General features: G+C 35.8%; 1 protein-coding gene across 1 annotated transcript in view; it reads left to right on the forward strand.

Annotated features, from left to right (window-relative positions):
* The window catches only part of LOC114357645 (potassium voltage-gated channel protein Shaw-like), a gene marked incomplete at its 5' end in the record, with an annotated part of 159940 nt that extends 133030 nt beyond the window's left edge, over positions 1-26910 (forward strand). Inside the window, 2 exons of the mRNA XM_028311361.1 lie at positions 15968-16282; positions 26674-26910. Coding sequence (XP_028167162.1) covers positions 15968-16282; positions 26674-26910 — 552 coding nt within the window. The remainder of the gene's footprint in view (positions 1-15967; positions 16283-26673) is intronic.
* Positions 26911-27158: the final 248 nt, after the last annotated feature.

A 27158-nucleotide genomic window follows, 5' to 3' on the forward strand; every position in this document is an offset into this window, starting at 1 on the left:
AACGTTTCTCTAGCTTTGCTTAAACAGATCTGTGTAACAAGTTTTAATTTAAGATTTTCTGAGCAATATTGCATTTCAAAATGATATTTGTTCTAGTGATGCTCGATTATCGATAATAAATTAAACTTTAATGATGAGATTTCACTTTCTAGTGGTAATTGAAAATATTGAAATAATCAAAGTATTCCTTAAATTTTATGTACTGTACTGTGCCTGAAATAAACAAAGAGACAAATTATAGTGATAAGAGAGTTTGCAAGTACGTTTTTATACGGTCTTACTGCTACTCTAAAATAGGTCTAAGTTACTGTAACAGGCTTTAGTAAAACTCAAATTTTAAATTTTCCTCGTTCTCTATGCTAAATATCATTAACTAATAGAAAATAGTGACTTCAACTTATAAATTTAAGATTTTATCGATGTAAGTAAACATTAAATAATTTGTCATCGATATTTCAGTAACATCCCTAATTATCACTGCAAACCGTCCTTGCAACTTCTGTCCGCAGTTGACCTACTTAATATTTTTAATCTGTGTCGGGTGTTGACTAGGATGGCCAACTTTGCGACTTTTAAAAAAAAAGAAAAGAAGTAGTGATTTATAAGCCAAAGTTGCTGTTACTGATGACAGTGACTTTATTTTCGTGCAAACAATTTAATGTGGTGCAAGTTTTCAGTAAGTAAAAAGTAGGACTCAATAACAACATACTTTTTTTATAAAAAAGTGAATTGTACCCTCTACAAAGTTCAGTAATTAACATAAAAATCTTTGACTATAAAACATATTATCAAGTAGCAACATTATTGAACTACCCTTATTTTAATAGGATTATAAAATTGGGCGAATTGAGTCATATGAACTGTGCTGAATTTGCAACATTATTTACAATCAAAATCTTTTACTCAAACTTTACTCTGTAACTCTTTGCAAAGCTCTTTGTCCAATAAGGAGTTTAAAGTTTAAGACACATTCTGGTAGGATGATATCATATTAAATTAAAGGGTTAAAATTAAATAACAAGTTATTGCAAACACTTTTTTTATTAGTTGAGTTGAGATTTCAGAGCACTATACAATTTGAATTTGAATCATAAAACTAAGGCTGAGTTGCACCACCTAAATTTAACGGTAACTATGACGATAACCGGTGCTTTTTGTATGGAATTTGACAGATTTTTGACATTTGCAAAGTTAAAGTAAGATGGTGCAAACCACCCTTAATGTTCATCCCAAAAAAATGCAACATTTGGAGTCCGTAGTTTCGCTCCAGATTTTTTAGATTGCCTCTAGCACTGGCTTGGAATGTATCCAGAAAACAACTGATTTTATTTGGTAATTGTTTGCGGGTCATTATTCGGTCGATTAGGCCGCATTTGTGGTGAACAAACATTGGAAATACATTTTGGGGGTTAGATTTGCATAATGAGTATGTAGCCGATTTGATTATTTTTTGCTGGATCGTCGATGTGCGTTTGTTTTTATATTGTTCGCTTATAGCCGCTGAATCGGTTAAGTAATATTTTTTTATCCACAACGAGGAAGCTCTTGGCCTGCATCTCACATGTAAATAGAAACGCTTACGTATTAAGGAACATGTGTTATCCATAAGTCCATTATTGTTACGTATACCGTCAGTGGCATGTCCGACTATATTTTTGTTACAAAATAACGTCTTTACAAACGTATAAGATGCTTCAGAGTTTGGCTTGATGTGCTGCCATCTGTACATTTATTGGACCATCTGTACTAACATTATGCTAGAGCCTTTTTTTTATACACGGATCACTTTAAACGTATCTACGAGTATGAATTATTTACAGAACCTAATAATTACGGTTGTTCTCAAATGTGTGATTTACAGCAAATAAATAACTACAAACTCTCAGTTACATTAGTTACAACCCAAAAAGGTTGGAGTGTGAGTAAAATCTAGACATAATCACTGGCGGGTCTGACTGACAAATTGGCCGCGGCTCTTTGTAAAGCCGGGGCGTGTAATTGGGAATGCCGGTGGGTTCCGTATTGTTCCGTATCGGGGGTATTTCGTGAAATGGGAGCCGTGAAATTAGGTACCAGGTTTCTAAAGCGACGTATCGATTTTGAGATCTCGGGCACACAGGTGAATATGACGGCATTTGAAGGTTAACACTGTAGAATCTTATGTAGTTTTATTAAGAGTGATTTTGCAACGAATGATGTGCTAACGAATGGACAAAGGAAATTCAGTCTGCCTCTAAAGGCAAGTATCATATGCTGGGATGCAAGTAATGGTAGACCTCAGCGAATTCAAGCCAATAAAGACCGAATATTCCAAAGTTAAGGTTCATTTTTCAGCAGTCAAAATAACTTGTTAATTTGTATGTTTTGCATAGAAATTTTACAGATCGACCCCAGTCAATGAAATACACACCTTGTACCCATGACTTATGCGCTGTATTTCGTTTGTTAAGTTTTTTTTTTTGCTCGTCACTGGGTCGACCTTTACTGCTAAGTATTTGCCCGGAGTCATGGAAGGTAAATAGGTACGTATGTATATCCCAACTAATATTATAAATGCGAAAGTAACTCTGTCTGTCTGTCTGTCTGTCTGTCTGTCTGTCTGTCTGTTACGCTTTCCCGCTTAAACCTCGCAACCGATTTTGATGAAATTTGGCATAGAGATAGTTTGAGTCCCGGGAAAGAACATAGGATAGTTTTTATCCCGGTTTTTGAAACAGGGACGCGCGCGATAAAGTTTTTCTGTGACAGACAAAATTCCACGCGGGCGAAGCCGCGGGCGGAAAGCTAGTTAGGAATATTTATGTATCTTTCTGGACAACCTACACTGGTCGGGTTTGATTGGAGGCCAAACTGAAGATCTTGGCTATGAGATGGCAAGAGTTATAAAAGCTCAAGAGAGGCGGGATCATTGCTGGTGGTAATTTTTGAGCCTTTCATAATGTTGTCCAGAAGTGGTGGTAGGACAAGATGTTTTGGGACGTGTATACGGTCCTTGAATACGGTCCACATACTAATAAAAATTTGAATTTGATACGCCCCAAATCAAGATCTCTCTTTTTTTATTACATGCTATTAGTTTTTTAAAAGGTTATTGATATTTTATGAGGAAGACTGACTCAGACAACAAGCTAAAGGTCACTGATATAACTATTGATAATGTTCAGTAATACAACGAATATTTTATAGAACCGAAACTGAACCCTTCCACCGAACAAATAGCAGGACTTTGAGGGAAGCAAATACGCGTTCATGTTGTTCTGTTTTCCTTTTTTCGTACAACGGCACGTCAAGATAAACTCTATATAATCTTGTGTACTTGTAATAGGGTTGATTTTCCGACAAAAATGTTTAGTCTGATATGCTGTCGTATGTAAAACATATCAATTTAAGATGTAGGCAGGCAGAGTGGGTTTAAATCGTAAGCATTTATCACTGAGAATGAATTACAAGTATGATTTGGTTTTAAAAATTATTTGATCTTCTTTTGTTTACATTCAAATCTATAGATTTCTTTGTATTGGTAGGTTTGTATTTGTACTGGTAGATTATCAGCTAGGTACTTATAATGTACTAGCGGCCGCCCGCGACTTCATACGTGTGGAACCCGTTTTACCCTCTTAGGGGTGGAGTTTCATAAAATACGTTCTTAGTGAGCACCTACGTTCTAAAAATAGCCCCCATGCAAAATTTGAGACTCCTGGTACTTGTAGTTTCTGAGATTTCGTGATTAGTGAGTGAGTCAGTCAAAATCATTAAAGTACGAATGACGAAATCGAAAGATAGTTTGGGTACCAACAATTTGTTTTTTTTCTTCTATAATATTTAGGTAACTGAAACAACTTTTTGAATAGGAACCATCAGCAGGAAAAAAGTATTAATTAGTTAACAAAAGTTTAAAAAAGGTAACTCAAAGAGTCCTAAAATAGAGTAGCTTTTCCAAGTATCTTTCCTACTTTTAAAACTTTACTAACTAGCAACAAAAGATGGAACACAAAAGTGAAACTGTACAACGAAATACACACACGAACACAATTTTCGGCAAAAATAAACAATGCTCGAACGAACGGTAATGAAATTGCGCTTTCTCAACGAATTTTTCGGAATAGCCCAATTTTGTTATGTTGCGTTTAAAAACAAATAAAAACAACCGGGTCTTTTGGACCCGGTGGAAATGCGGAATCTAATATAACGGGGGCGTTTGGCGTGTAAAAAGTAAAATCCCTGTACGGCATTGGGCTGCCCCGTTTGGGTTGCAAAACATAAATAAAAAACGTTTGTAAAGATTAGGGAAAGAATAAGGTTTGTGATCCTTCTGTTTTGTAAAACTTTCCGGGCACTAAATTAACCATCGTGCCGGATACCGAAAAATGAAGGGAACCAAGATTTTGATGATCCATAATTTTCAATTAGCTTCGTACGTTTGACGATAATTTATTATTACGTAAGCAGTAAGCACATTGTAAAATAATTTAAGAACATTCTATGGAATATAATCCTACAAAAATAATTTTAATTCTATGATTCAGATGTTAATCTGTCGGTCCTTTTTTTTCCTTTACGCATTTTGTAGTGCAGTTTTAAGTCCTCTGTAGATAGAAGAAGAAAAAGAAGCTCACAAAAATATTTAAGGAAAAGTAGTATATTAATAAATTAAAACGTCTGCAGTTTAAACAGGTATAAACTTTAAGATCCTCATTTTAAACAAACACGCTAGAGTTTGGTACAAAAATGGTCAGTCTTAACTAAAATATTATCTTAGCACGAAACTAAAATACAGACTGTATATCGTCTCTAGTAGCCTTCACTTTAACCGGCTACATTTCGTAGCAGGGAAACTTAAAATTGGATTTCAGAGAAAATTACGGATATAAAGTAGTCCATGTTCCAAGTTCATGTATGTATGACGATTTTATTTAATACGCTTTGGCAACTCGTAAGGAATTACGCCTTAAATCCTTTTGTTTGAAATTCGTGGAAATCTATAGAGGGTGTAAGGAACTTTGGCAAACAAGAGGTGCTTTACGTTTTTTAATTAAAATCTCCTTGATTTATTTTACACAAAAGTATTACGAAGAGGAAATAATTGCTGCTTGCAGCAATAATTCTATCGTTTTTCATGTTATACTAATAGGGCCCGATTCGACCAAACTATTCTCCGAGAATAACTTCTGGCTTAACTGGCACATTGACAGTTTCAGTATGGCAAATACATAATTATGTCAAAATGACAAGTTTATTCTGAGATTAAATTTTACTCTTGTTTGATCAAATCCACCCTTAAGGTAACAATGAAGTCTTCTGCAGATTACAACTATCTCACTGACGATATTTATGTAGGTATAAAATATTTAAAATATTTCTAACTACCTATAACAGCTTCTCTTTATCCCTGAATACCACTTTGTTTTTCCCACTTTTTGTACAGATTATAACTTGGAGTAGATATTCCACGATAAGTACGTACTTAACCCTCTCAATGCCACTTATTTCGAGCCATTTCAAGTGCACTCGGATTAGCCCACAGAGCGCATCGGAAATCCTGTCAAGAGCACTTCTGTGGAAAAGTTTGCTAAACCAACACTGCGTTGTTTAGGGTTAACCATTAGATGTATTAATAGTCTTTTATGTATAGTTTTATCAACAACAAGGAAGCTCTTAACCTGTATCTCACCTAATAGAAATTGATGATTAGGCTGAAGGAAGAAGCGAGCTTCACTTGAAATCCTCAACCAGAGAGGAACTGGCTCATACTTTTAACTGTCGGAGCACAACAATGTTACTATTGTTGTTATGGCGCCATCCTTAGGTAAGTTAATGGTAGCTATCCAGGCGGATTTAGAACCATCCAAACCCAGTACAAAACTTGGCCACCACTGGGAACCTATAGATCTGAGTCGGGAAGTCTTTCGAATGGACCACAGGAGCGTTTATTTTATGTATGGTGTATAATTATTTAAACAATAATATGGCTCTTATGCAAAACAAATACCGCAAGGTAACATCAAGTGATACATAAATAACGGAATCCAGAAATTAATAATTAATTTGCTCATAAAATTTTAATATTATTCTGGCTTGAAATTAAAGTGGTGATTATAAGAATGGTATTGGGGACTACGCTTTGATGTCGGCCTGAATTAATTAATGATTAAATTGTAATTTGAGCCAGTTACGGTGTAAAAACAATTTAAAAAGCAATTCCGGGTGAAGCTCGCTTCCACCTTCGGCCTGATCATCACTTACCATCAGGTGAGATACAGGCCAAGAGCTTCCTCGTTGTGGATAAAAAAAATGTATTGAAAGAGGAAATTATATTAAATTATCAGCTCAGTTTCTCTTCATTAATTGTAAATGATAAACACGTGCTGCTTTTTAATGTTGTATATTGATTTGGATTCAATTATTTAATTTTTATACTCGAATTGAGGTTTAATCGAATTATCATATTTTAAGTACCTACTGAAAACTATAGTTGTGTATTTATACATATAGCTAACTATTTATCATATTTTAAGTACCTAGGTACTGAAAACTATAGTTGTGTATTTATATAGCTAACTATTTATCATATTTTAAGTACCTAGGTACTGAAAACTGTAGTTGTGTATTTATATAGCTAACTATTTATCATATTTTAAGTACCTAGGTACTGAAAACTATAGTTGTGTATTTATATAGCTAACTATTTAAGCATACGAGTATTATTATAAATTATGTATAATAACCATTCGGTAAATACAGTGTGAGTCACGTTAAAGTGCACATATGAAAATAGATGAAAATAGACCTATTTTTGTCGACAAAAAAGAGGTCAAAAAATTTTTGAGATTTTTTTTTAATTTTTTTTTCTTCCAATTACTTATTGTAAAGAAAACGTAATAACTTTTGAACTAAGCGGTATATCCTGATAAAATAAAATCATTAATAATGCTAAATAACAGGCAATACTAAAAAAATACATAAAATACACAAAGAATGAAAACAAATAATAAAAAAATATACTTTTTGAAAAAAATATGCTTTAAAATTCGTGTTTTTTTGGTTATTTGATAAATTTCTCCAAAAAATGCCACTATAACAGGTGGTTTTTATTACTTTGTATTATTCTCTATCGTATTATTTTTGTAAAACCAAAAATTGCATGTCTCTTCTCTATCCCTATCACAACATTTGCTATGATCGTTTGAACAAAGGCCTGCCACAACATTATTCTCCGCTACAGGTAGAGACAATTTTAATTTTAACTAAAATGCTTATTTTACTTCGAAATCTTTTGTTTTTATTTGAAATCTAACTTGTCTTTATCAAAATTACAAATCTAGAGCCATTTTCAGTTTCGTTGTTAACGAAGCGTTGAATGGCGCGCCCGGAGAGGCTTAGTTCAAACGATCATTGCAGAAATTGTAATAGGGATAGAGACATGTGATTTTTAGTTTTACGAAGGTAATACGATAGACAATAATACAAAGTAATAAAAACCACCGATTATAGGGGCATTTTTTGGAGAAATTTATCAAATAACCAAAAAAACACGAATTTAAAACCATATTTTTTTCAAAAAGTATCTTTTTTTATTATTTGTTTTCATTCTTTGTGTATTTTATGTATTTTTTTAGTATTGCCTGTTATTTATTTATTTATTTATTTTATTTATTTATTTACAACGACAACAACACTACACTGTCATCACAGGACATCCCACTGCGACAGCGAAGACAACACATCAACATACACAACGTCAAATACACAACTAGAAACCACCTACGTATACAAACCTACACATAACATATAACAAAAAATGATGCCTTTGTAAATTCACTCAGAGTACAAGAAAAAATATCAATTTTATCTGAAATTAGATTGAGAGTGGAAATGGCGCGCGTCAACGGCGCTTTATTGAGCAGGTTAGTCCTCCCGCGCGGCACCGCCAGCAGCGCCGGCCGGCGCCGCCGCCACACGTACCGGTCCGGGGCTCGCAGCGCGACCCGCGCCAGAATGTCCGCATCGCATACCTTCCCTCGGATAATCTTAAAAATATACAGTGCCAGCGCATGTTCTCTCCTCACCCTGAATTATTACTGTTTTTATTTTATCAGGATATACCGCTTAGTTCAAAAGTTATTACGTTTTCTTTACAATATGTAATTGGAAGAAAAAAAATTCTATAAAAATTTAAAAAAAAAAATCTCAAAAATTTTTTGACCTCTTTTTTGTCGATAAAAATAGGTCTAGTTTCATCTATTTTCATATGTACACTTTAACGTGACTCACACTGTATAGTAAAGATATATTTTTCAGAAAATTATATATTTTACAGTATTTTTTCCACACCATAGGCATAGTGTTATTCAAAACAAGATCAAATCCAAACGATATCTTTTATGAATGTTTCTCCAAATATTTGTGTGTTTTGTGCAAAATTGAAAACCAAAGCCCGTTCCGCGGCTACCATGGGTCTAACCGCGAATATTTACAATTTTATGAATAATTCAAACCCACCTGGATAGATAATGGTGACCAGATATGTCGAATTTATGTGGAAATTAGCATAATCAATCGACATAATTTAGCACCTCGATAGAATTTGGTATGGCTGAAAATCAGAGTTAGGATGTCCTAACATTAAAGGCTGAAATACATCCAACTGCTTTATATGATAGTTTAAAGCTATGTCTTATGTTCATAATTATAGTGCTAAAAGCAAGAAATAAATATTATATTTTTATTTTGTTTTTTATAAATTAATGTGTCAAGATTTTAAATATTGAAATGTGACTTATCACGTTGTATTACCTATTTGAAGCTAGAGGCGATTACACAAATTACAAAAAAAAAATCAGTCTTAATGATTCTTATATTATGTTGTGAGCAATATACCGAAACCTATGTATAAAAAAATGTCTGTAAATAATCGTTTGATTATTTGGACTCGCCAAAATTTCTTCTTACTCGTAGTTTTGTTCAATACAGTCTGATTTTATGTAAATAATTTTGAAATTTGAATTTGATTTGTTTAAAGAAGAAATGTTTCCTTCTGTCCTGTTCTCTACAACCACATGGTCACCCTACCACGCCCGGGGATATGCCAGTTCTGTGTCCTTTGTGTTGTGATTGTGGCCTATCGCATTTCGCGTGCGCTTTTGTACGCAAACTACGTTAGGGATGACGAGGTTACTTTTCGCCCTACCTCCCCTTTGCGTATGAATAACAGAATTAAGCTGTTAAAAAGCTCTTTGAAGGCGCTATTGGGCGGAAAATTGGAGGAAATGAACGTTTTGTTCTATTGAATGTAGACGATATTCTTTTGTGTTAAAATAATACGGATGTATTGCTTTTGTATTTCTAAATGAAGTATGTACCATTAAGAGGAAATGTTTTCATTAGTTATTTAAGTAAGGTATTTTTAAGACAAGAAACAATATATTTTACTGGCACGTGTAAAGGCTTCTTAAGAGCCTTATTAAAAAAAAAAGACTACTCCAACACAAATAACATAAGTTTTTGTAATTACTATGTGATCTGTAACTAAGGTTTTTTATCTTATGAAGGTACCGTCTCTGGACAATAAACTAAGATTTACTTATTTCATAATTGCCTCTTCTTTCTTTCTATTTCCGCCGTCCCATTTCTTTTCTCAGTACCATCTTAACACTTTAGTTGCCTCAAATTTTGTCATCCACCCTAAAACGTATTACCTCAATCCTCTTAAACGAACAAAAAGAGCCATTAGGTAAATGCCCCATTTGTCGGCCACTCAGAATAACGAGCTCTTCTTTGACTATCCTCATAATTTGGACAATCAGCTATGTCGCCAAGGTGCTGGTTAATCTATTTTCAACCGACTTCAAAAAAGGAGGAGGTTCTCAATTCGACCCGTATGTTTTTTTTTCTATGTTAGTTACGCGATAACTCCGCCAATTATGAACCGATTTAAACAAATCTTTTTTCGGCGTATAGGTAATACCTCAAGGGTGGTCCCATTTAAATTTAATAATAGAAAAAACAACCCCCAAGGGTGGAAAATTGGGGATGAACTTTTTTATACGCAATATTTTTAATTTTTAGTTTTTTTTTGTGTTCACGCATTTGAAGTCGGTTTTATTTTTTTTAAAAGTTAATTATTTATCAGAGAAGAGGGTATTGAAATGAGGAGGCTTTCCAGTTTGTTACTTCGCGTTATTGCTTATTATCTTAAAACGGGGTTGAGGAAAAGCTTTTGTTATTTTCTGTTAATAATTTAAAGTAATTTTTGTTTTGAAAGCTCAGAATATTTGTAACTTTGATTTGATTTACTGATAAATATCATCGTTAGGGTGCGGTGCGGTCGCGGCGCGGCGCCGGAGCGGTGCCGCTGCGGCGTCCTGCATATAAAAATTAATGATATGCCAGACGGTGTGTTCCGGCGCCGCGCCGTAGGCACACCCCGCACTTCGATTGAGCGAGACGGTGCCGTTGCGGCTAGGGTTGTTGTTTGGCTTTTTACGGTCTTGTCGGGCCAAATATTGTCTTGTCCGGCCTGTCCGGCTTTTGGCCGGTCCTTGCCGCGCCAGGCGAAAGTCGAGCCACAGAATAATATGAAGCGCATCAGGATGTGTTGGGCAACCGATGATGATTGTAGTCACTCGTGAGGCTATGACCCCGTCACACACGAGACAAAAAAACGCTTTTGTGTTTTTTGACCTGGCAACCCTAGTTGCGGCGCCGCATACCACCATGTGCACGGTGATGCGGCAAAATGTTTGCGGTCCGCCGCCGCACCGCATCGTGTGACATCTTCCTTATTGCCCAGTATAAGCTGAACGGTGTTGGTGTCGGACTCTACCCTACCGATTCAAGGGTCGGAAGGGCTAAATCCGTCGCCGCTGGACTATTGTGGTGAATTCACTCATAACACAAGTATGTTTAGCTTAGCTGGATATGTTACGGGACTATTAGTTATTCGCCCTGTCCAATACAAATTAAAGAAGAAAAAAATATTATTTGTCAGAAAAAAAACTGATATTCTTTTTAAAAAATATCCTACCTATTTCCAAGTTAGCTCATAACTGGGCACAATATTATGTGCCTATATAAGTCTCAGAGAGCTGTATTGCTCAGTTATTCATCCGTAACCTCGTGTCATATCAAGAAATATCACCAAATAGAGTTAGTTTTGAGACTCGAGTCACGTTTGTTACATCCACGGTCACGTCCATGATATTTTAATGTCATTTCCATCTCCATTTTTCAAAGAGCAAACTGAATTTTGCTATTTCTAACGGTACAGCGAGAAAAACTGAAACATTTAAAAATCTGTTGAACTGAGTTATGATCGTGGCTTTACTTGCTTAAACAATACGAGTGTATTGAGTAGCAAGTTACTGTTATTTATTACGCATTCTCGCAGATAGAAAGTAGTCTTTTATCCCAAAATTACACATTAAGACATACTCAGATAAGAAAAAACTATGTCTCTTTTACGTACGTAAGGGCAAGAGAAACTCTGCCAAAGTGTATGTAAGAGACACTGATTTATTCCATGTTCCTTGGAAAAGCAAACACAAGTTAAAAAGTTAATATCTACCGCCATTTTGTCCGGCTTTTTCAGTAACGAGCCCATAACCACAGGTCGAACAGATACACCAGGTCATTCAATATTATGAGGTCACTTTAATCGTACTCTATGTCTCTAAGGGCTGATTATTCAACTGTCGGAAAGTATTTAACTGAAAAATAACTTTAGGACATTGACAGTTCAATATGGGAAATATACAGTGAAAATTACAAGTTTATTCTTCAGTTGTAGTTGTAGTCTGATGAATGAAAAATTAGAGCTAAATGAATTTCAAACAGCTTTTCTTAAAGGATCTGTAATGAAACAGGGAAAGTTTTAGTTTGAAGTTTTTACATGACACTTTGATAATAATCTAAATGCATTTAACATACATAAAGTTTCATAGTGACTGAGATTTTTGCGCTGCTTCTTCTCAACACTGGCCCATATTATTGTCTCAAACCCTTCCACTGCTGTAGGGTTAGGACGTATAAAAGTGCTCTTTGGGAGCCTATATGCATAAATACACGATTTGATTTGATTGTATGCCTAATGAATGTCTTCAGTAAATTAATACTTTTCAATGAAAATAAATTGCGGTCTTTCTGTTATATTTGAGCTGTTGTATTCATTAGTGACCTGTTCACAACATTCGGCCACTCAGCGAGTCATGAGCACGCGCCTAATTTCGGAGGTTTTTTCATACATAATTATACTACATTATCGTCGATTGTGATCGGTATGGACCCTGAGGCTGCTGCTTGGGTAGCAGCGTTGACCTTTTAAATAAAGAGAAAACATAAATAAAATTGTAGAAGAGAAAATATAGAAACCAGAAAACCTTTTAAACATTTTATGTCCGTTTTCACCATCAATCCCTAATTTTTAAGTGACCCCTAACAGGAATTTTGTTGTCATAGGGGTCACTTAAAAATTAGGGATTGATGGTGAAAACTGACATTAGTCATTAGTCTTTTAAAAATGGAAAACTCAATAATAAATTACCATGAGTGATATATTTTTACGCCTGCATTCATAAGATGTTACATATTTAAATAATTATTTGTGTAATAGTTAGTATTATGTTTAATAATTCTTAAACTTATGTTACCAGTTCGAAATATTCAAAAGTTCGGCAAGAATGTTTCTTTGAAAAGACGCTGAATTAATTGACTGCAGGTATTTGCGTAATTAAGGATTATATCTTCGACTTGACTACACAAAACCATAGATAAAAGTATCTTTTGAAACCTGCGATAGTCAAAAAAAGAGAAAAGTTACTGTAAACAAATGAATTTTTAATCTTAACACCTCTTCTTACTAGACGTAAGTCTTAAAATGTTTGTTTTGTAAGTACACCTCTTTTCCCTGAACTCGTGTATTATGACAGATCTTTCGGGGAAACCCCGGCTCTAGGCGTGTAACTCGAAAAGGGTAGGGTAGGAAGGTTGGCCAGCTGTTTACATATCCTGTTGGCAAGATTTTTGCTCGACACGGGTCGGGGTTTGACCTTTTCCCGTTTTGTGGTCTCACGGGCAATTTATTATAATTATTTACTGTATTTATTGACCGTGTAGTTGAGGGTAGAGTATACTAGTGATGGGTGGTATATTTGTATAGTATTATACGTTACGATACGTTCTCAGCACTTGCCAAATGTTGGTCTCGAAGCGCTGGTAGGGTAAAAAGATTATGAGACATGTAGAGGCTCTTTAAGAGCAAAATATTTGACGAATTGTAAGCACTATACTACATATAATAGTCTATACAAATAAAGAAATTTTGACTTTGATACATAAGACGTGTTACATGCAAACAAATACTACACACTCGTAGATGTGCCTAACTTCGTGCATGCCTGTTTTTTTAACAATAAATTAATAAATGTCTGACGCCTATCATAAGCCTCATTAATTTATTATTTGATATTTCTTGATCTTATAATATAATTATTTACTTCTTTCCTAATATTTTTCAGTGATTCCCGTTAATCCCTCCCGGATAAGCTAAAATCAAAATCGAAATCATAAATATCTATATTTTTATAAAATAATAAATTACAAATCGCCAATTCCTTTATTCCAAGCACAAGACTATTATTCCTATAATCTAAAGCCCAACGAGCGCTTTAGATACAGGAATAACTATATTTGTGCTTTTTAGAGAAATAGCATTCTTTATAATCAACAGTCCGAACCTAATCCGTTGGTTGTCGCAGCGAGTCGTTATTAACTTGGAATGTTAGAACTTTTGTAATCAATTAGGCAATTAATTTACCCGAGAAACAAAACATAAGCCGCGGGCAATCCACACAAACAGAGGGGAAGAAATGTTTTCCCCGATCTCAATAAATAATGGATTCCACGCTACAACATCCAACCCGCAAGTTTTGTTTCATAATTCTCTTATAAACCCAAAAATTTACGGCTCTAAACCAAATTTTAGGACTTAGGCGCTAAAATGTTTCAGACTTAAAAAGGCACGAACTAACTGAATTTTTGGAGGTTCGCCAAATGTATGAAATCGGGAAATGTAACACGATCCTTATCACTCTTAAAATAGGGTACAAAACTGTTTGATATTTAATAAGTTATACAGAAGTCGGTTGAAAATTCAATGAAACGAACGTTTTGGCAAGGGACTTCCATTTTGAACGGCGCGGCCATTTTGTGGACGTCAGCTGGTATTTAGTTTCCGGGGCGTAGCGTTAAACATGTTTTATGATTTGATTAAATTGTGATTGAAATGTTGTTGCATTAATTTAAGCCTGGGTTGCACCATATTACTTTAACTTTAACAAACGTCAAAAAACTGTCAAACTCCATACAAAAAACACCGGTTATCGTTATAGTTACGGTTAATAGTTGTTTTTAGTTTTTAGTTGGTCGATAGTTGGATCAGGTTGTTAATCAGTATCCCAACTAATATTATAAATGCGAAAGTAACTCTGTCTGTCTGTCTGTCTGTCTGTCTGTCTGTCTGTCTGTCTGTCTGTTACGCTTTCCCGCTTAAACCTCGCAACCGATTTTGATGAAATTTGGCATAGAGATAGTTTGAGTCCCGGGAAAGAACATAGGATAGTTTTTATCCCGGTTTTTGAAACAGGGACGCGCGCGATAAAGTTTTTCTGTGACAGACAAAATTCCACGCGGGCGAAGCCGCGGGCGGAAAGCTAGTGGAGATATAAAATATGAAAGTACGCACATTACACCGATTTGCTATCAGCCGATTTTTCATACAAATTAAAATCGGGCCCAACTATCGGCCAACTAAAAGTCGATGGACTGCGCCTAGACTTAGAAATGAGTATTAATTTAGGCGCTATTAGAGTAGGCGCACACCGTTGATTTTTCGTCGGCCGATAGTTTAGTCGGGCAGTTGATCAGTATGGGCATGTATGGGAGTGCGCACACTACGCCGATTCGATTTGGCCGATTCTTCATACAAATTAAAATCGGGCACAACTATCGGCCAACTAAAAATCAACGGTGTGCGCATACTCTTATAGTTAATCTCTTTTCCAGATGTCATTCATGTGAATTAATTGTTGCAACGTAATGTGTATTTTATTGTTAAGTCTGCTTACGTATATTGGGGTAGGTAAATTATATCTGTCATTGTCGCTCATGCTAGCATTTTGCTTTGCGCAAGAAAGATGGATATATTCGAAACTTTAATAACGTTCTAGAAAATAGTCCTGAAATTTCAGACAGCTTTAGAGAGGTTTCCTAACAGGCCAGATCTAGAATTCTAGATTAATATCAAAAAGCGCAGCATGGCAAGCACAATTTATTGCAATGCCAGATGTTATATCTTTGGGGAAATCTTATCTTGAAATTGAACAAATTGTTAGTATTTTGGTCCATTTTCAGGTTGATCCCTTCCAATTTCAGTTGAAGTAAAACATTCTGAATTCTAATACGCAATCAAGTTTATTTTGTCTCGAAAGTTTAGATCTAAAATGCTTAGGTTTAATAGGCCAATAAAACCTCATGGCTACAAAAGAATTGAAATGGCGGACACAAGTTGTAGGCGTGCTAAATGTACAGAGTTTTTGTATTGAATAAATTTGAATAATCACACAAACAAAAGTAGATAAGGAACAACATTGTGTACTTACCGTGATGTACATCAAGTCTGTATTTTGCGCCTTTCAGATTGCTTACCTGAAAAAAAGAGAGCAAAAATTACATTATTGTTTATTTCCCACGTTAATCAAGAATCTACAGATTCTACAGGATTTATGTCCAGCTCGAAGGACCATATTATTATGTTCCTTATTTGATTATTTTGAATTGACCGTTATGACGGGCCAGAAACCGAAACACTTATTAACTTTGTAACTAACTTTATGATTTTTTCATATTTATGAAATTCATTTTAGATTTATGAGCATAATGAACATTTTAATTAACTCTCTTCTCTTTGTTGCAGGTAGCCCCCAACATAATAGAGTTTGTGAAATCGCCAGTGAACATTATAGACTTTATAGCGACACTTAGTTTTTACATGGACGTAGTGGTAGAACTGACTGTGGTGCGGCAATATGTCGATAAGGCGGACATACTGGAGTTCATATCGATAATAAAGATCCTGAGGCTCTTCAAGCTGACCAGGCACAGCCCTGGCTTGAAGATCCTGGTGCACACCTTCAAGGCGTCAGCTAAGGAGCTGACGCTGCTGGTGTTTTTCTTGGTGCTAGGTATCGTGATTTTCGCGAGTTTGGTGTACTACGCGGAGAAGTCGCAGGTTAGTACACTTTTCTATAGTTGACAGCACATCAGGTTATGCATTTTTGTTGCAAAATAGTGTCTATTACAACTGTGATAAAGTGCAATAGTGTATGACTTTATGTGCCGTTGTCTGTTATACATTTATATTAACTTCTTACAGTTGCTATTATGGTAAAGTTATATTCTTTGAGAGGCTACGTGAATGGATGTTCCAATTTCTAGTCTAAAAAAGCACAATAATAATAATAACACAGCGCCATCTAGTCCCAAAGTAAGTGTTTATGTCGTTTGATCTTTAATATGAAGTAGGTCACTGTCAAAAATAAAATCGAAAACAGCTTCTAAATATTTTTCTAGAAGAAATAAATTTTATGCGAGCGGAACCACGAACAACCACTATAGCATCATTAATTCTAACATTGGTTCCGAAATGATATCCACTAATATAAAGATTTCATTGCTATGACCGTAAGAAAACTAACTAGACAGGGACATAAAATTTTATCGCCAGCAATATAAACGGAACCCAATCGTGGATAAGTCAGCAGTAATCGTTTGCACTAATTACTTCCAGCAGACATGTCAGAACCTGCATAGTCTAAAGAAATAAAACAGCACACTTATTCAAGTCCTAGATATAAGTTAGTCCTACCTTACCTACCCTATGAAAGACTTTGAAGTGTTGTTACGGATCCTTCGTGAGAGCAGCTGAGAAATACGCCCGTATTCACAAACGCTTGCTTAAGTGAAACAGCGAATTGAACGCACAGTGTTGAATAGAGCTCTGGGATTGGTTCATGTGTCACCTTGTGCGTCCACGCGCTCTGTGAGACCCCATAGTAATGTTTGTGAATACGGGCGATAGACTCATGCATCCTACTCAGAAAACCCTGAATTCTGAAGCCATCTATCGAGCACCCAAAAAATTTACGTGACATTTGACTTCGTTTGACGCTATTTATTAATAAGAAATAATACCTGGAAGAGTGTTAAAAAAATGTTTTGTGAATTGTTTTAACTGTTCTCTTTGATATTTGCCCCTGAACTTTCATTTGCGAGGTTTAATTAACCCACGTGGCGTGTGCTCAATACCAGACTATTTATTATTGAAATTAATTTGCCACGTTTTTCTTCATAACGAATTTGCCAAATTAATGTGTTTATTTCGAGTGAGTATTAAGTTAGCGTCAGAAAATCAGGAATAGATTAAGAAATATTTGTTGTCGTCATAATTAATGGTTTGATTCCTGACTAATTTAGGATAATACCGGTAATAGGTCCATTTCTAGACCGGGGGTGTCGTAAAAGCGACTAAGGAACAATTTGCGAACCTCAGGCGTCTTCAAACCCAAGTGTAGGGCAAATGATTCGTTTGCCTCTGGTCAATGGTCTGGTCTTATCGTTAAGCTTAACCACGTATTAGAAATTCATGAAATATCATTACGTTACCTTAGGCTGTATACAGAAAGCTGGAAACTTATAAGCGCTTACGGCACTTGACAGCGCTGGTAACCCGCACAGGAAAATATATGAACGCGCGCCGATAAGCACTGAACGGCGCCGACAAGTTTCAACACGCGCTGGTCAGCGCTGGACGATGCCATATAAAATGAAATTCAACTTGCTTCCTTTGTGAACAAACGGACCAGCGCTGACAAGCGCTGGTAAGCGCTTATAAGTTTCCAGCTTTCTTTCTGTATGCGGCTTTAATATGTCATAAAAAAACCTCGATGTATCAAGCTGTATCCCACAAAATTGATAGTGAATGTAACAATTGTACTGGTGTAGACTTTGTCATTTTTGATTTGTGTCATTGTTACTTGAATGTGTTTCGACATCGAATGAATCCGAAATCGGATTGCGAATGTATTCAATTGTTTTTTCGTAACAAAAGCCCGTCGTTAGCATTGATATTCTGGATTATGTTCGACATTTGTGTTGTTTTGTACGCCATCTACGGGTCTTGTTGGCATGGGATTGTTTTGAAGACAAATACATGCAATGGCACGATGTGATGTATGACATGGCACGTCATAGGAGAAGACACAGAAGCGAATTGGTGCAAGGGATTGTGCATGACAAAACTATATTTACAGTCAGTTTCTAAACTAGGTAGTGTCATTTTAGAAGAATGCATATTCTTCATGCAATAAAACTCTATAAAATTTTAAATTCATCTTGATTAAATTCTAAAATACTGTATAAAAATTTAAATGTAATGTCGCGAAACAAACAATCGTTGCTCTTAAAGGTTACGAAAAATATAATAATTATACCTAGTACCTACTTAGTACATACAAGCGAGTGACAGGACCTTATTCGCGAATACGGTAGTAGCCTCTCTTTGTGAAGTTACTAACTCTAATCCTGAGTTGCACCATTACTTTAACAAACGTCAAAAATCTGTCAAACTGCATACAAAGATCACTGGTTATTGTTGTAGTTACGGTTAAAGTTAGGTGGTGGAACTCGGCCTAAGTATTTATGTAGTTCTGATACAAACTAGTCACGCCGCCCCGCTTTAGTCTTGTTACAGCATGCGAGTGAAAAATTGATGTTTACGAGCCCAACTCTATTAAGTCGTTAGGTTAGGTTAGGAACCTGCTCGTTGCTTATAAACAACTTTACTAGTTTTAAATGAGTTGAAATGATGAAATAAGTAAGCAAAAACAGACTAAAGTTAATTCACATTTTGCATGTATAAAAATTCATCGAAAAAAGTCACTAGGTATAAATCTCACCGTAAAACTGTGAATTCCGTCAAATTATAATCTGACGTAGCTAGATTACAGCCTAACCTAATCAAATCCACTATTATTTTACAATGTCACGCGTTATATTATAAACTGATGAAGTTCATAATTTAACGTTGACTGATCTGAAACATTGTTTTGTCTCATGTTCATTTCTCATTTCTATCCAGAACTAATTAGCCGCCTGAGAATTTACATATGGTTTTTGCAAAATCACACCTAAGGCCCAGAACAGACGGTGAAACGCAACTGCAACGAAACTGCAACGTTACTTTTGAGTTGCATCTAAGTTTCTGCCATAGCGTCCGTTGAGAGACCGCACATGACGCGACCAGTTTGAAACTTTCAGTTTCAGTTTCATTCATCAGAATCGTCAGAAAATTGCAGTTTCGTTGCAGTTGCGTTTCACCGTCTGTTCTGGGCCTAATCCATTAAACTTGATGTGCCGTGCCAATTAAATTCACTTTCCACCCGTGAACTGACGCTCAGTTGACTTCAGCGTGTACATTCCCCTTAACATCACTGAGAGTATTAACGGCTTTTAGATGGCACGATTTTAGTGAATGTCAGGAAGTACCTATCTACCTACCGTCAGAATGACGTAAACTGACCTTTAACCTTTTTAATATAAAAGTCTCATACAGCTGCCACTCTGTGCAATTTCGCATCAATAGTGTGAACCTGATGTACTGCCAAACGAAACATTTTAATAGGCTAGTATCCTATAAAAATTTTTTAGTCCGTCATGTTTAATATCAAAAAATATTGGACACATATATTTTTATTGGTCAATCTAACAAATAATTACATAGTTATGGTGCGTTAAAGTTCCGCACGACGTCACAACGTGCGGCACTTTTATGCACGCATTGACGTTACGGGCCTCTTCTTATGAACTTTGGCGCGCTTTATCTCTTTAAATTTTCATTAGTTTGAAAAAGTGAAAAATACGTGTAGAGTATTTTTTGATAAGTTAACTGACGGACTAATTAAAACTCTTGCTTTTTGACCGAGGAAACATCCCTATTGAGTGAGTACCTGAGGTAGGTAGCGGCACGGCAGGCAGACTGACATAAATGACGTGACAGACCATACGAATCTCAAGTCTCGCTGACGTTTAACGTCTACAAAAACACCCTCCCATGCCTCAGGCGCTGACTGAGTCATTCGCAAGACCGCTACCTACATTAATAAAAGCGTCACTCACATCGTTTCGTGGAAATATCACAAAGCCTGACATGCTGCCACACTGTACCTTGTGACTGCATTATTAAAAGTGTCACTCACATCGTTCAGTGTAAACACCTACATCAACATTCAATGAAGTTATACAGGGTGAAAAGTTAATTGGCTGTCGAATTGTCGTGCGACCGTTAATGGACGGGTAGTTTTAAATCGAACGGAACGCCAATTTGAAAAGCGAACCGGTTTGTCAGTACCCAATTAGTAGTGACGTGATCGGGTTAATTCGGATGTAGTCGTATTTTTTAATTCATTTCGCAGTCTCTGTTGCTCATTTATAGAAATAAGGGCAGATGGCGCTATCAATTATCACAAAAGAGAGACCAAAATAGGAACCTAGCAACTTCATAATAGTAAAATTTTGTGCCATCCTGTAGATAAGTAAGTAGTTCCACTTCCTATATGAAACTAAAAACTAAACTAGACACACGATGAATTACATTTTTCATGATAGCAAACTCAGGTCAACTGCAAAACCAAACTTTACCGTCTAGTGATGCGTATCTATCGATATTTGATAGTTGGAAGTACTGAAAAAATATCAACTCAAAATTTAATAACCCACACGTAACACAAGCATATTTAAGCTTACCATGAGGGGCTATCGTATCGTGATAATTAGTAATTTGTAAATTGCCGATATTCTTTTTACAAAATAATCTACTACTCTGTATTTTTCGTAACAGTAAAATAGGTAGTCATTAAGGGTGGGTTGCACCATCTTACTTTAACTTTGACAAACGTCAAAAATCTGTCAAACTCCATCCAAAAAACACCGGTTATCGTTAAAGTTATGGTCAAAGTTAGGTGGTGCAACTCAGCCTTATGTAATTCACTGTGACATAACCAAATAATAAATGACAGATTCAAAGCAAAGGTAGTGTGAAAGAGCTTTTGAAAAGCCTATTTTTTGAAAATAAATTACTTTTACGATCTTTAATACTCAAGTACCATCGATAGACTCAATATGCAACACTTCTGCAGGCCACAAAAACTGGCCTCAAAACCAGACCCGTGATAAACTACGTGGCATTATAAAAACGGACCCCAGGGAGTGTGGAGCGGCAAACCGTGACTCACTCGATTACGCAGCCCCGTTTGCTGGTCTGTTAAACGATAAACTGCCTTCTTACCTAATTATTTTATGTACCATAGAGAGATATTAGCTTTTTAGTTTGCTTTGAAAAAGTTGATAAAATTATTTAACCCATTTCATTATGTTTTCCAGTTTTTAACTGTGACGCTAAGTATAATAATACATTTTATATTTTTATAAATCTGCTTAATTTTGTAAAATAAAAGAAAAACAAATTACAAAATTATGTGTTATGATTACTGCGATTCTTGAAGGTTTACTTGCTCGTTACTGTATTGTATTTATAAAACTTTTCTCAAAATAAACACCGAGAAAGAATATCGTACAGTCCTCTCAACCACAAAATATAACAGAAGGTAAACTCATGTATGTACCTCGCTTTGCATACCTCTCTCGCTCGCACGCTCGGCCGTCGCGCTAGGGTTGTCTTGTCATGTGTTGCGTTTATTTCGTTATGATAGAAAAAAATGTTACTCTTAATACTATGCAAGAAAGACAATAACAGATATCCACGTATACTTATTTATATTTAGTACGTTATTATAGTAATAGTTTGCAAACAAATACACGAGAAGGAAGTAGTATTTAGTTGAGTGGTTGACACTATTATCCAACTAATATTATAAATGCGAAAGTTTGGATGTCTGGATGTTTGTTGCTCTTTCACGCAAAAACTACTGAACGGATTTTGATGTAACTTTACAGTATTATTGTTTATAACCCAGAATAACATATAGGCTATAATTTATGACGATCTGTGACAAACTGAATTTCACGCGGGCAAAAGCTAGTTATCCAATAATTCATAAAACCTCTCTAAAACAATTCGATATTCCTAATAATTGAGTTGGCTTTCAATTTCAATTGAAATTCAAATAAATAACTTACTTACCTCCCCGAATCAACTGGTAATTTAAAAAATGAAAATTCGGNGAATTTCCTGTACGAAATCCATTAAGCAGCCAAGTGAAAGAAATTTTATGCAAATTGAATACGTATTTTAAAGGTGTGAACGAAAAGTTTTTAGTCTGTTTTTATTTTGTAATTTTATAAAGTTTGTCTTTTTGTTGTATTTTGTAAGGCTGGCTGGACGCCCTCTCTATAAACGGTGCTCGCAGAATATCAGCGTCGAGGTACTTCGTGCCTTGGCATACGCTGAGCGAGGACCTGTTTTTATTTATTTATTTATTTAAAAGGATGTGTCAAGTGTCGTTACATTGCATCGGCCCAATTGGTAGCAAGTGTTTTATTATAGACTTCCTTTTAATAAAACATTAATTTTATTTGTATGTGTTTTACTAACGGTACTTTTGGCGATCACTCACACAAATGCAATTCTCAGCTTAAGTTGATAGGACTGTAAGTAAATTGTGATTATTATTATGTATATTATTTACTCAAAAACCAAAATATACTCGTTGGGCAATGGTTTCAAAAACTTCCTTGTTAATTTTCTCAGAATTTCGTTATGCTTATTCCGAAATAAAAATTACCTTTTCCCGAACTCGAGTCTTTGAACTGTGTACTTCAAAACTTTTGCAATATTACGATTTCGTATTTTTCTCGTTTGGAGAGCAAAAAATTACATTATTTTTATGTTTTTATGCTTACTCGTAATTTTCGTGCATAATTTAATAAATAAATCGATACAATAATATTATGTATAAGAGTAGAGCGTCATTATATTAAAGTACATAGAGAAGAGACACACAAAAGTAGAGTTTATAAATGTTGTTTTACCCGAATTCTGTCACTGTAAAATAGATAAGTAGGTAAAACTATTCTGAACAAACCTGTAGGTATATAACTTTGATTTTGGTACAGCTTAAAAGTACGTACTATAGACCTGAGTATTTGAAAGGAGTACCTAGTAACTTTTTTAGTTTTATCATTCTCATTAGAAGTTACAGGGGGGGGGGGGGGACCATTTTACCACTTTTGAAGTGTCTCACTATAATATTAAGTTTAGAAAAAATATATTAGAAACCGCAATATCATTTTTGAAGACCTATCCATAGATACCCAATTGATTTCAAGTTTGCTAACTTAAATGTAACAAACTTTGTACGTAAGAAAGTTTAAATGAAACAAAATAACATTAATCATTTTAATCAGAATCAAAACGGACTAATTACATTCGATCAATCTATCCCAATCTATACCAAACAAGATAAAACAAAGAGACTTAAAATTCAATGAAGATAAATCTTCCGATTTGGTTGACGAAGGCCCGTACTCGGTTAATAATGTAAATATCGATTAGAATTTTGATGAGCGATTTACATTTTATAATTAATCAAGGTATGACCCGTTTGGTTAGCGGAACGGATTAAATTTAGGATTACGTGTGGATTAATTAAATAAAAAAAGCTCATTTTGAACTCGTGTCACTTCTGGTTTGAATTTTGCAAGTATTTTTTTAGACACAACCATAAAAAAGTATAATTATTTATTTGGGTTCATGTCGTTTTTCCAAAGAGATGACTCGTCATGGACGAAAACGTCATGTGAAAATTCGTCACACTTCATAAATCGCGTAACAAAATTATGCGACTCTCCTACGTAACAGTGTGACAAGTCGACTACGTGGCAAATTGAAAATCGCTCATTAGTTTCATTTCTTTAGATATTCTAGTTACCTACCTACTACTTTTTTCTATAAGTGTGCCATAAAAGCTTACATCGCTTACCTAGCTTTTTTAAATTAAAGGTAACCTAAATCTTTCTCTCTTGCCTATCTTTTTCTAAATTAAAGGTAACCTAAATCTTTCTCTCAGATCCAATCTCAGACAAAAGCTCCAGGTGTGAAACCGTTACCTAAATACATAGGTATTTACTGGGATTTTGCAAAAGAATTTTCTCCAAATACTCTCTCTACATGAAAGTTTTATTCAGATTGAAGTTTTCTAAGTGCACGAAAAATACTGTACCCAATCCTCTGTAGTAGTTTTGGTAAATCCTTCCAAAGCTAGGTACAGTCGGATTCAATATTGAAAATACGTTCAGTAAAGACCATTATCTCCTTCCTTTTCGCAATAATAAAATGATATGACGCGAATATTTGAATATTTGAGAGAAATAAGGTCGTTTGAGACTCTAATGTAAAGTTTCAGAGCAGTTTAGCTTTTCACTCGTGTGTGAGTTAACTAAATCTAAATATATTTAACTCAAAGGTGACTGACTGACTGACTGACTGGCTGGCTGACTGGCTGACTGACATAGTGATCTATCAACGCACAGCCCAAACCACTGGACGGATCGGGCTGAAATTTAGCATGCAGGTAGATGTTATGACGTAGGCATCCGCTAAGAAAGGATTTTACGAAACTCCACCCCTAAGGTGGTAAACCGGGATCCACGCGTACGAAGTCGCGGGCGGCCGCTGGTAGGAAATAAAATTAAAAGTATGATGATTGTTATTTACGAGTACGGGAAGGTTCTTCAAATAATAGGTTGGGACATGAAAAAGTGACTGAATTCTAACTGAGATATAATGACTGAGAGAGCTATCGTTTCATGTGAGATTCACCAGATGCAAGTTAATAACGATGTTACTTTCTTACATCATAGTAATAAAAAGCCAATGATTTTTAGATTTATTTCTGTCTTAAATGCAATATTAGAGACAAAATACTTAATTTAGAAATAATATTTTTGTATTAAAAAGTTTGAAGTCTTGCAGTGTTTACCTGGCTGACTGTACGTTATGTAAATTTTCGCAATAAAGCTTCAGTAAACCTGGGGATGAGATAAAATTAGTATTTATTAGAGACATTATTCACTTAAACACTAGTCTTTGCGTGAAATAGTTCGGTCCCTTTAAGTTTATTATCTCAATAGAGTCTCACCAGGATTTGTGGGTAGACAGAAAAATGGTGGAAGATAAGTTTTCCAAATCACATAAAATGTGTCTAAGGCCCAGAACAGACGGTGAAACGATACTGCAACGAAACTGCAACTGCTATGTTACTTTTGAGTTGCATCTAATTTTCTGCCATAGCGTCCGTTGAGAGACGCGACCAGTTTGAAACTTTCAGTTTCATTCATCAGAATCATCAGAAAGTTGCAGTTTCGTTGCAGTTGCGTTTCACCGTCTGTTCTGGGCCTAAGAAAGAAATATCAGATTGTTTAATACACTGAGGCTGGATTGCATCATCTTACTTTTACTTTGTCAATCATCAAAAGTCTGTCAAACTCACAGATCACAGAAACTAAAGGGAGATGTGATGGGTCGCAGCAGTATGCCCAAAAACAGAACACATTGTTCGTGAAAGCAATGATGATAGCAACGACGTCATAATGTAAACAGTGTACCTACCATGAGTTTACGTTAGGTGTGCTCGCTAGCGAGTACGTCAAAAATCTCTATGAAGATTTTGTTTCTTGAAAGTAGCCGCTAGGGGCGCTGCACAATATGTCACACAATTAATGTCATTTTTTACGCAGTCGCTAGCGAGCACACCTAACGTAAACTCATGGTAAGCACACAGTTTACATTACTGACACACTGATACCGCAGTGGATAGTGAGCACATACTTTGCGTGTATGAATTTCTAATGCGACACTGAGTTTGGAACTCAGCGCATTAGTTGGCATCTCTCTATATCTCTATAGTCAAACTCCATACAAAAACACAGGTTATGGTAAAAGTAAGGTAGAGCAACTCAGCCTTCATCTTCTTAAAGCGTTCGAGTCAGAATCAGTTCAGCATCAATCAAGTCCTTTGTCAGTCAACACAGTGTGTTATGTCAACACTCCCCACATTGGCTAGACTGATTGAAGAAGCCTGTTTGCTTTTTTATCCCTTTGTTGCCTTAGTTTGCCTCTTACGACACCAATGGCAAGAGAGAGTGGGAGTGATTCCATTGTACTCTTCCAGAACTACACGGCACTCTTAAAACACAAACGCCCGTATTCACAAATACTATGAGGTCTCACAGTGCGCGTGGACGCCCAGGGTGACACATGAACCAATCACAGAGCTCTATTAAACGCTGTATGTTCGATTTGCTGCTTCACTTTAGCAAGCATCGTTTGTGAATACGGGTGAATGTCTCTTAATCTAAAAAGATAGAATAAGAAATACTTAACTAGGTACGTAAAGCTGTTTCATGATAACAAAATATACTAGTTATGTATGCCGCCGCTACCAAGCGTGCGATGTGGAAGTCATTGGGGGAGGCCTATGTTCAGCAGTGGACGTCCTATGGCTGAATGATGATGATGATGATATGTTTCCCTCTTTCTTCTTTCCAAGACTTGTATCCTTGTGACAAGTTTTTTTTTCCTTTTCTTTAACTCTTCCTTTCTTTCAGGACAACCCAGATAACCAGTTCAAGTCGATCCCCCTCGGCCTATGGTGGGCCATCGTCACGATGACCACCGTCGGCTACGGGGACATGGCTCCCAAGACATACCTGGGCATGTTCGTCGGAGCCCTATGCGCGTTGGCAGGCGTGCTCACCATCGCGCTACCCGTGCCTGTCATCGTGTCAAACTTCTCGATGTTCTACTCTCACACGCAGGTCAGTGGTAGATTAACGCCTATATAAACATTACTGTGAGGTCTTGCAGTGCGCGTAGACGCAGGGTGACAACCAATCATAGAGCTCTATTTAACGCTGTGCGTTCGATTAGCTAAGGCTGGGTTGCACCATCTTACTTTAACTCTAACAAACGTCAAAAATCTGTCAAATTCCATACAAAAAACACTGGTTATCGTTATAGTTACGGGGTAAAAAAAGGTGGTGCAACTCAGACTAAGGGTGGGTTGCACCATCTTACTTAAACTTTGACAAAC

This window comes from Ostrinia furnacalis, unplaced genomic scaffold (genome assembly GCF_004193835.3).
Source record: "Ostrinia furnacalis isolate ACB-3 unplaced genomic scaffold, ASM419383v2 OfSCF3313, whole genome shotgun sequence".
Lineage (NCBI taxonomy): Eukaryota > Metazoa > Arthropoda > Insecta > Lepidoptera > Crambidae > Ostrinia > Ostrinia furnacalis.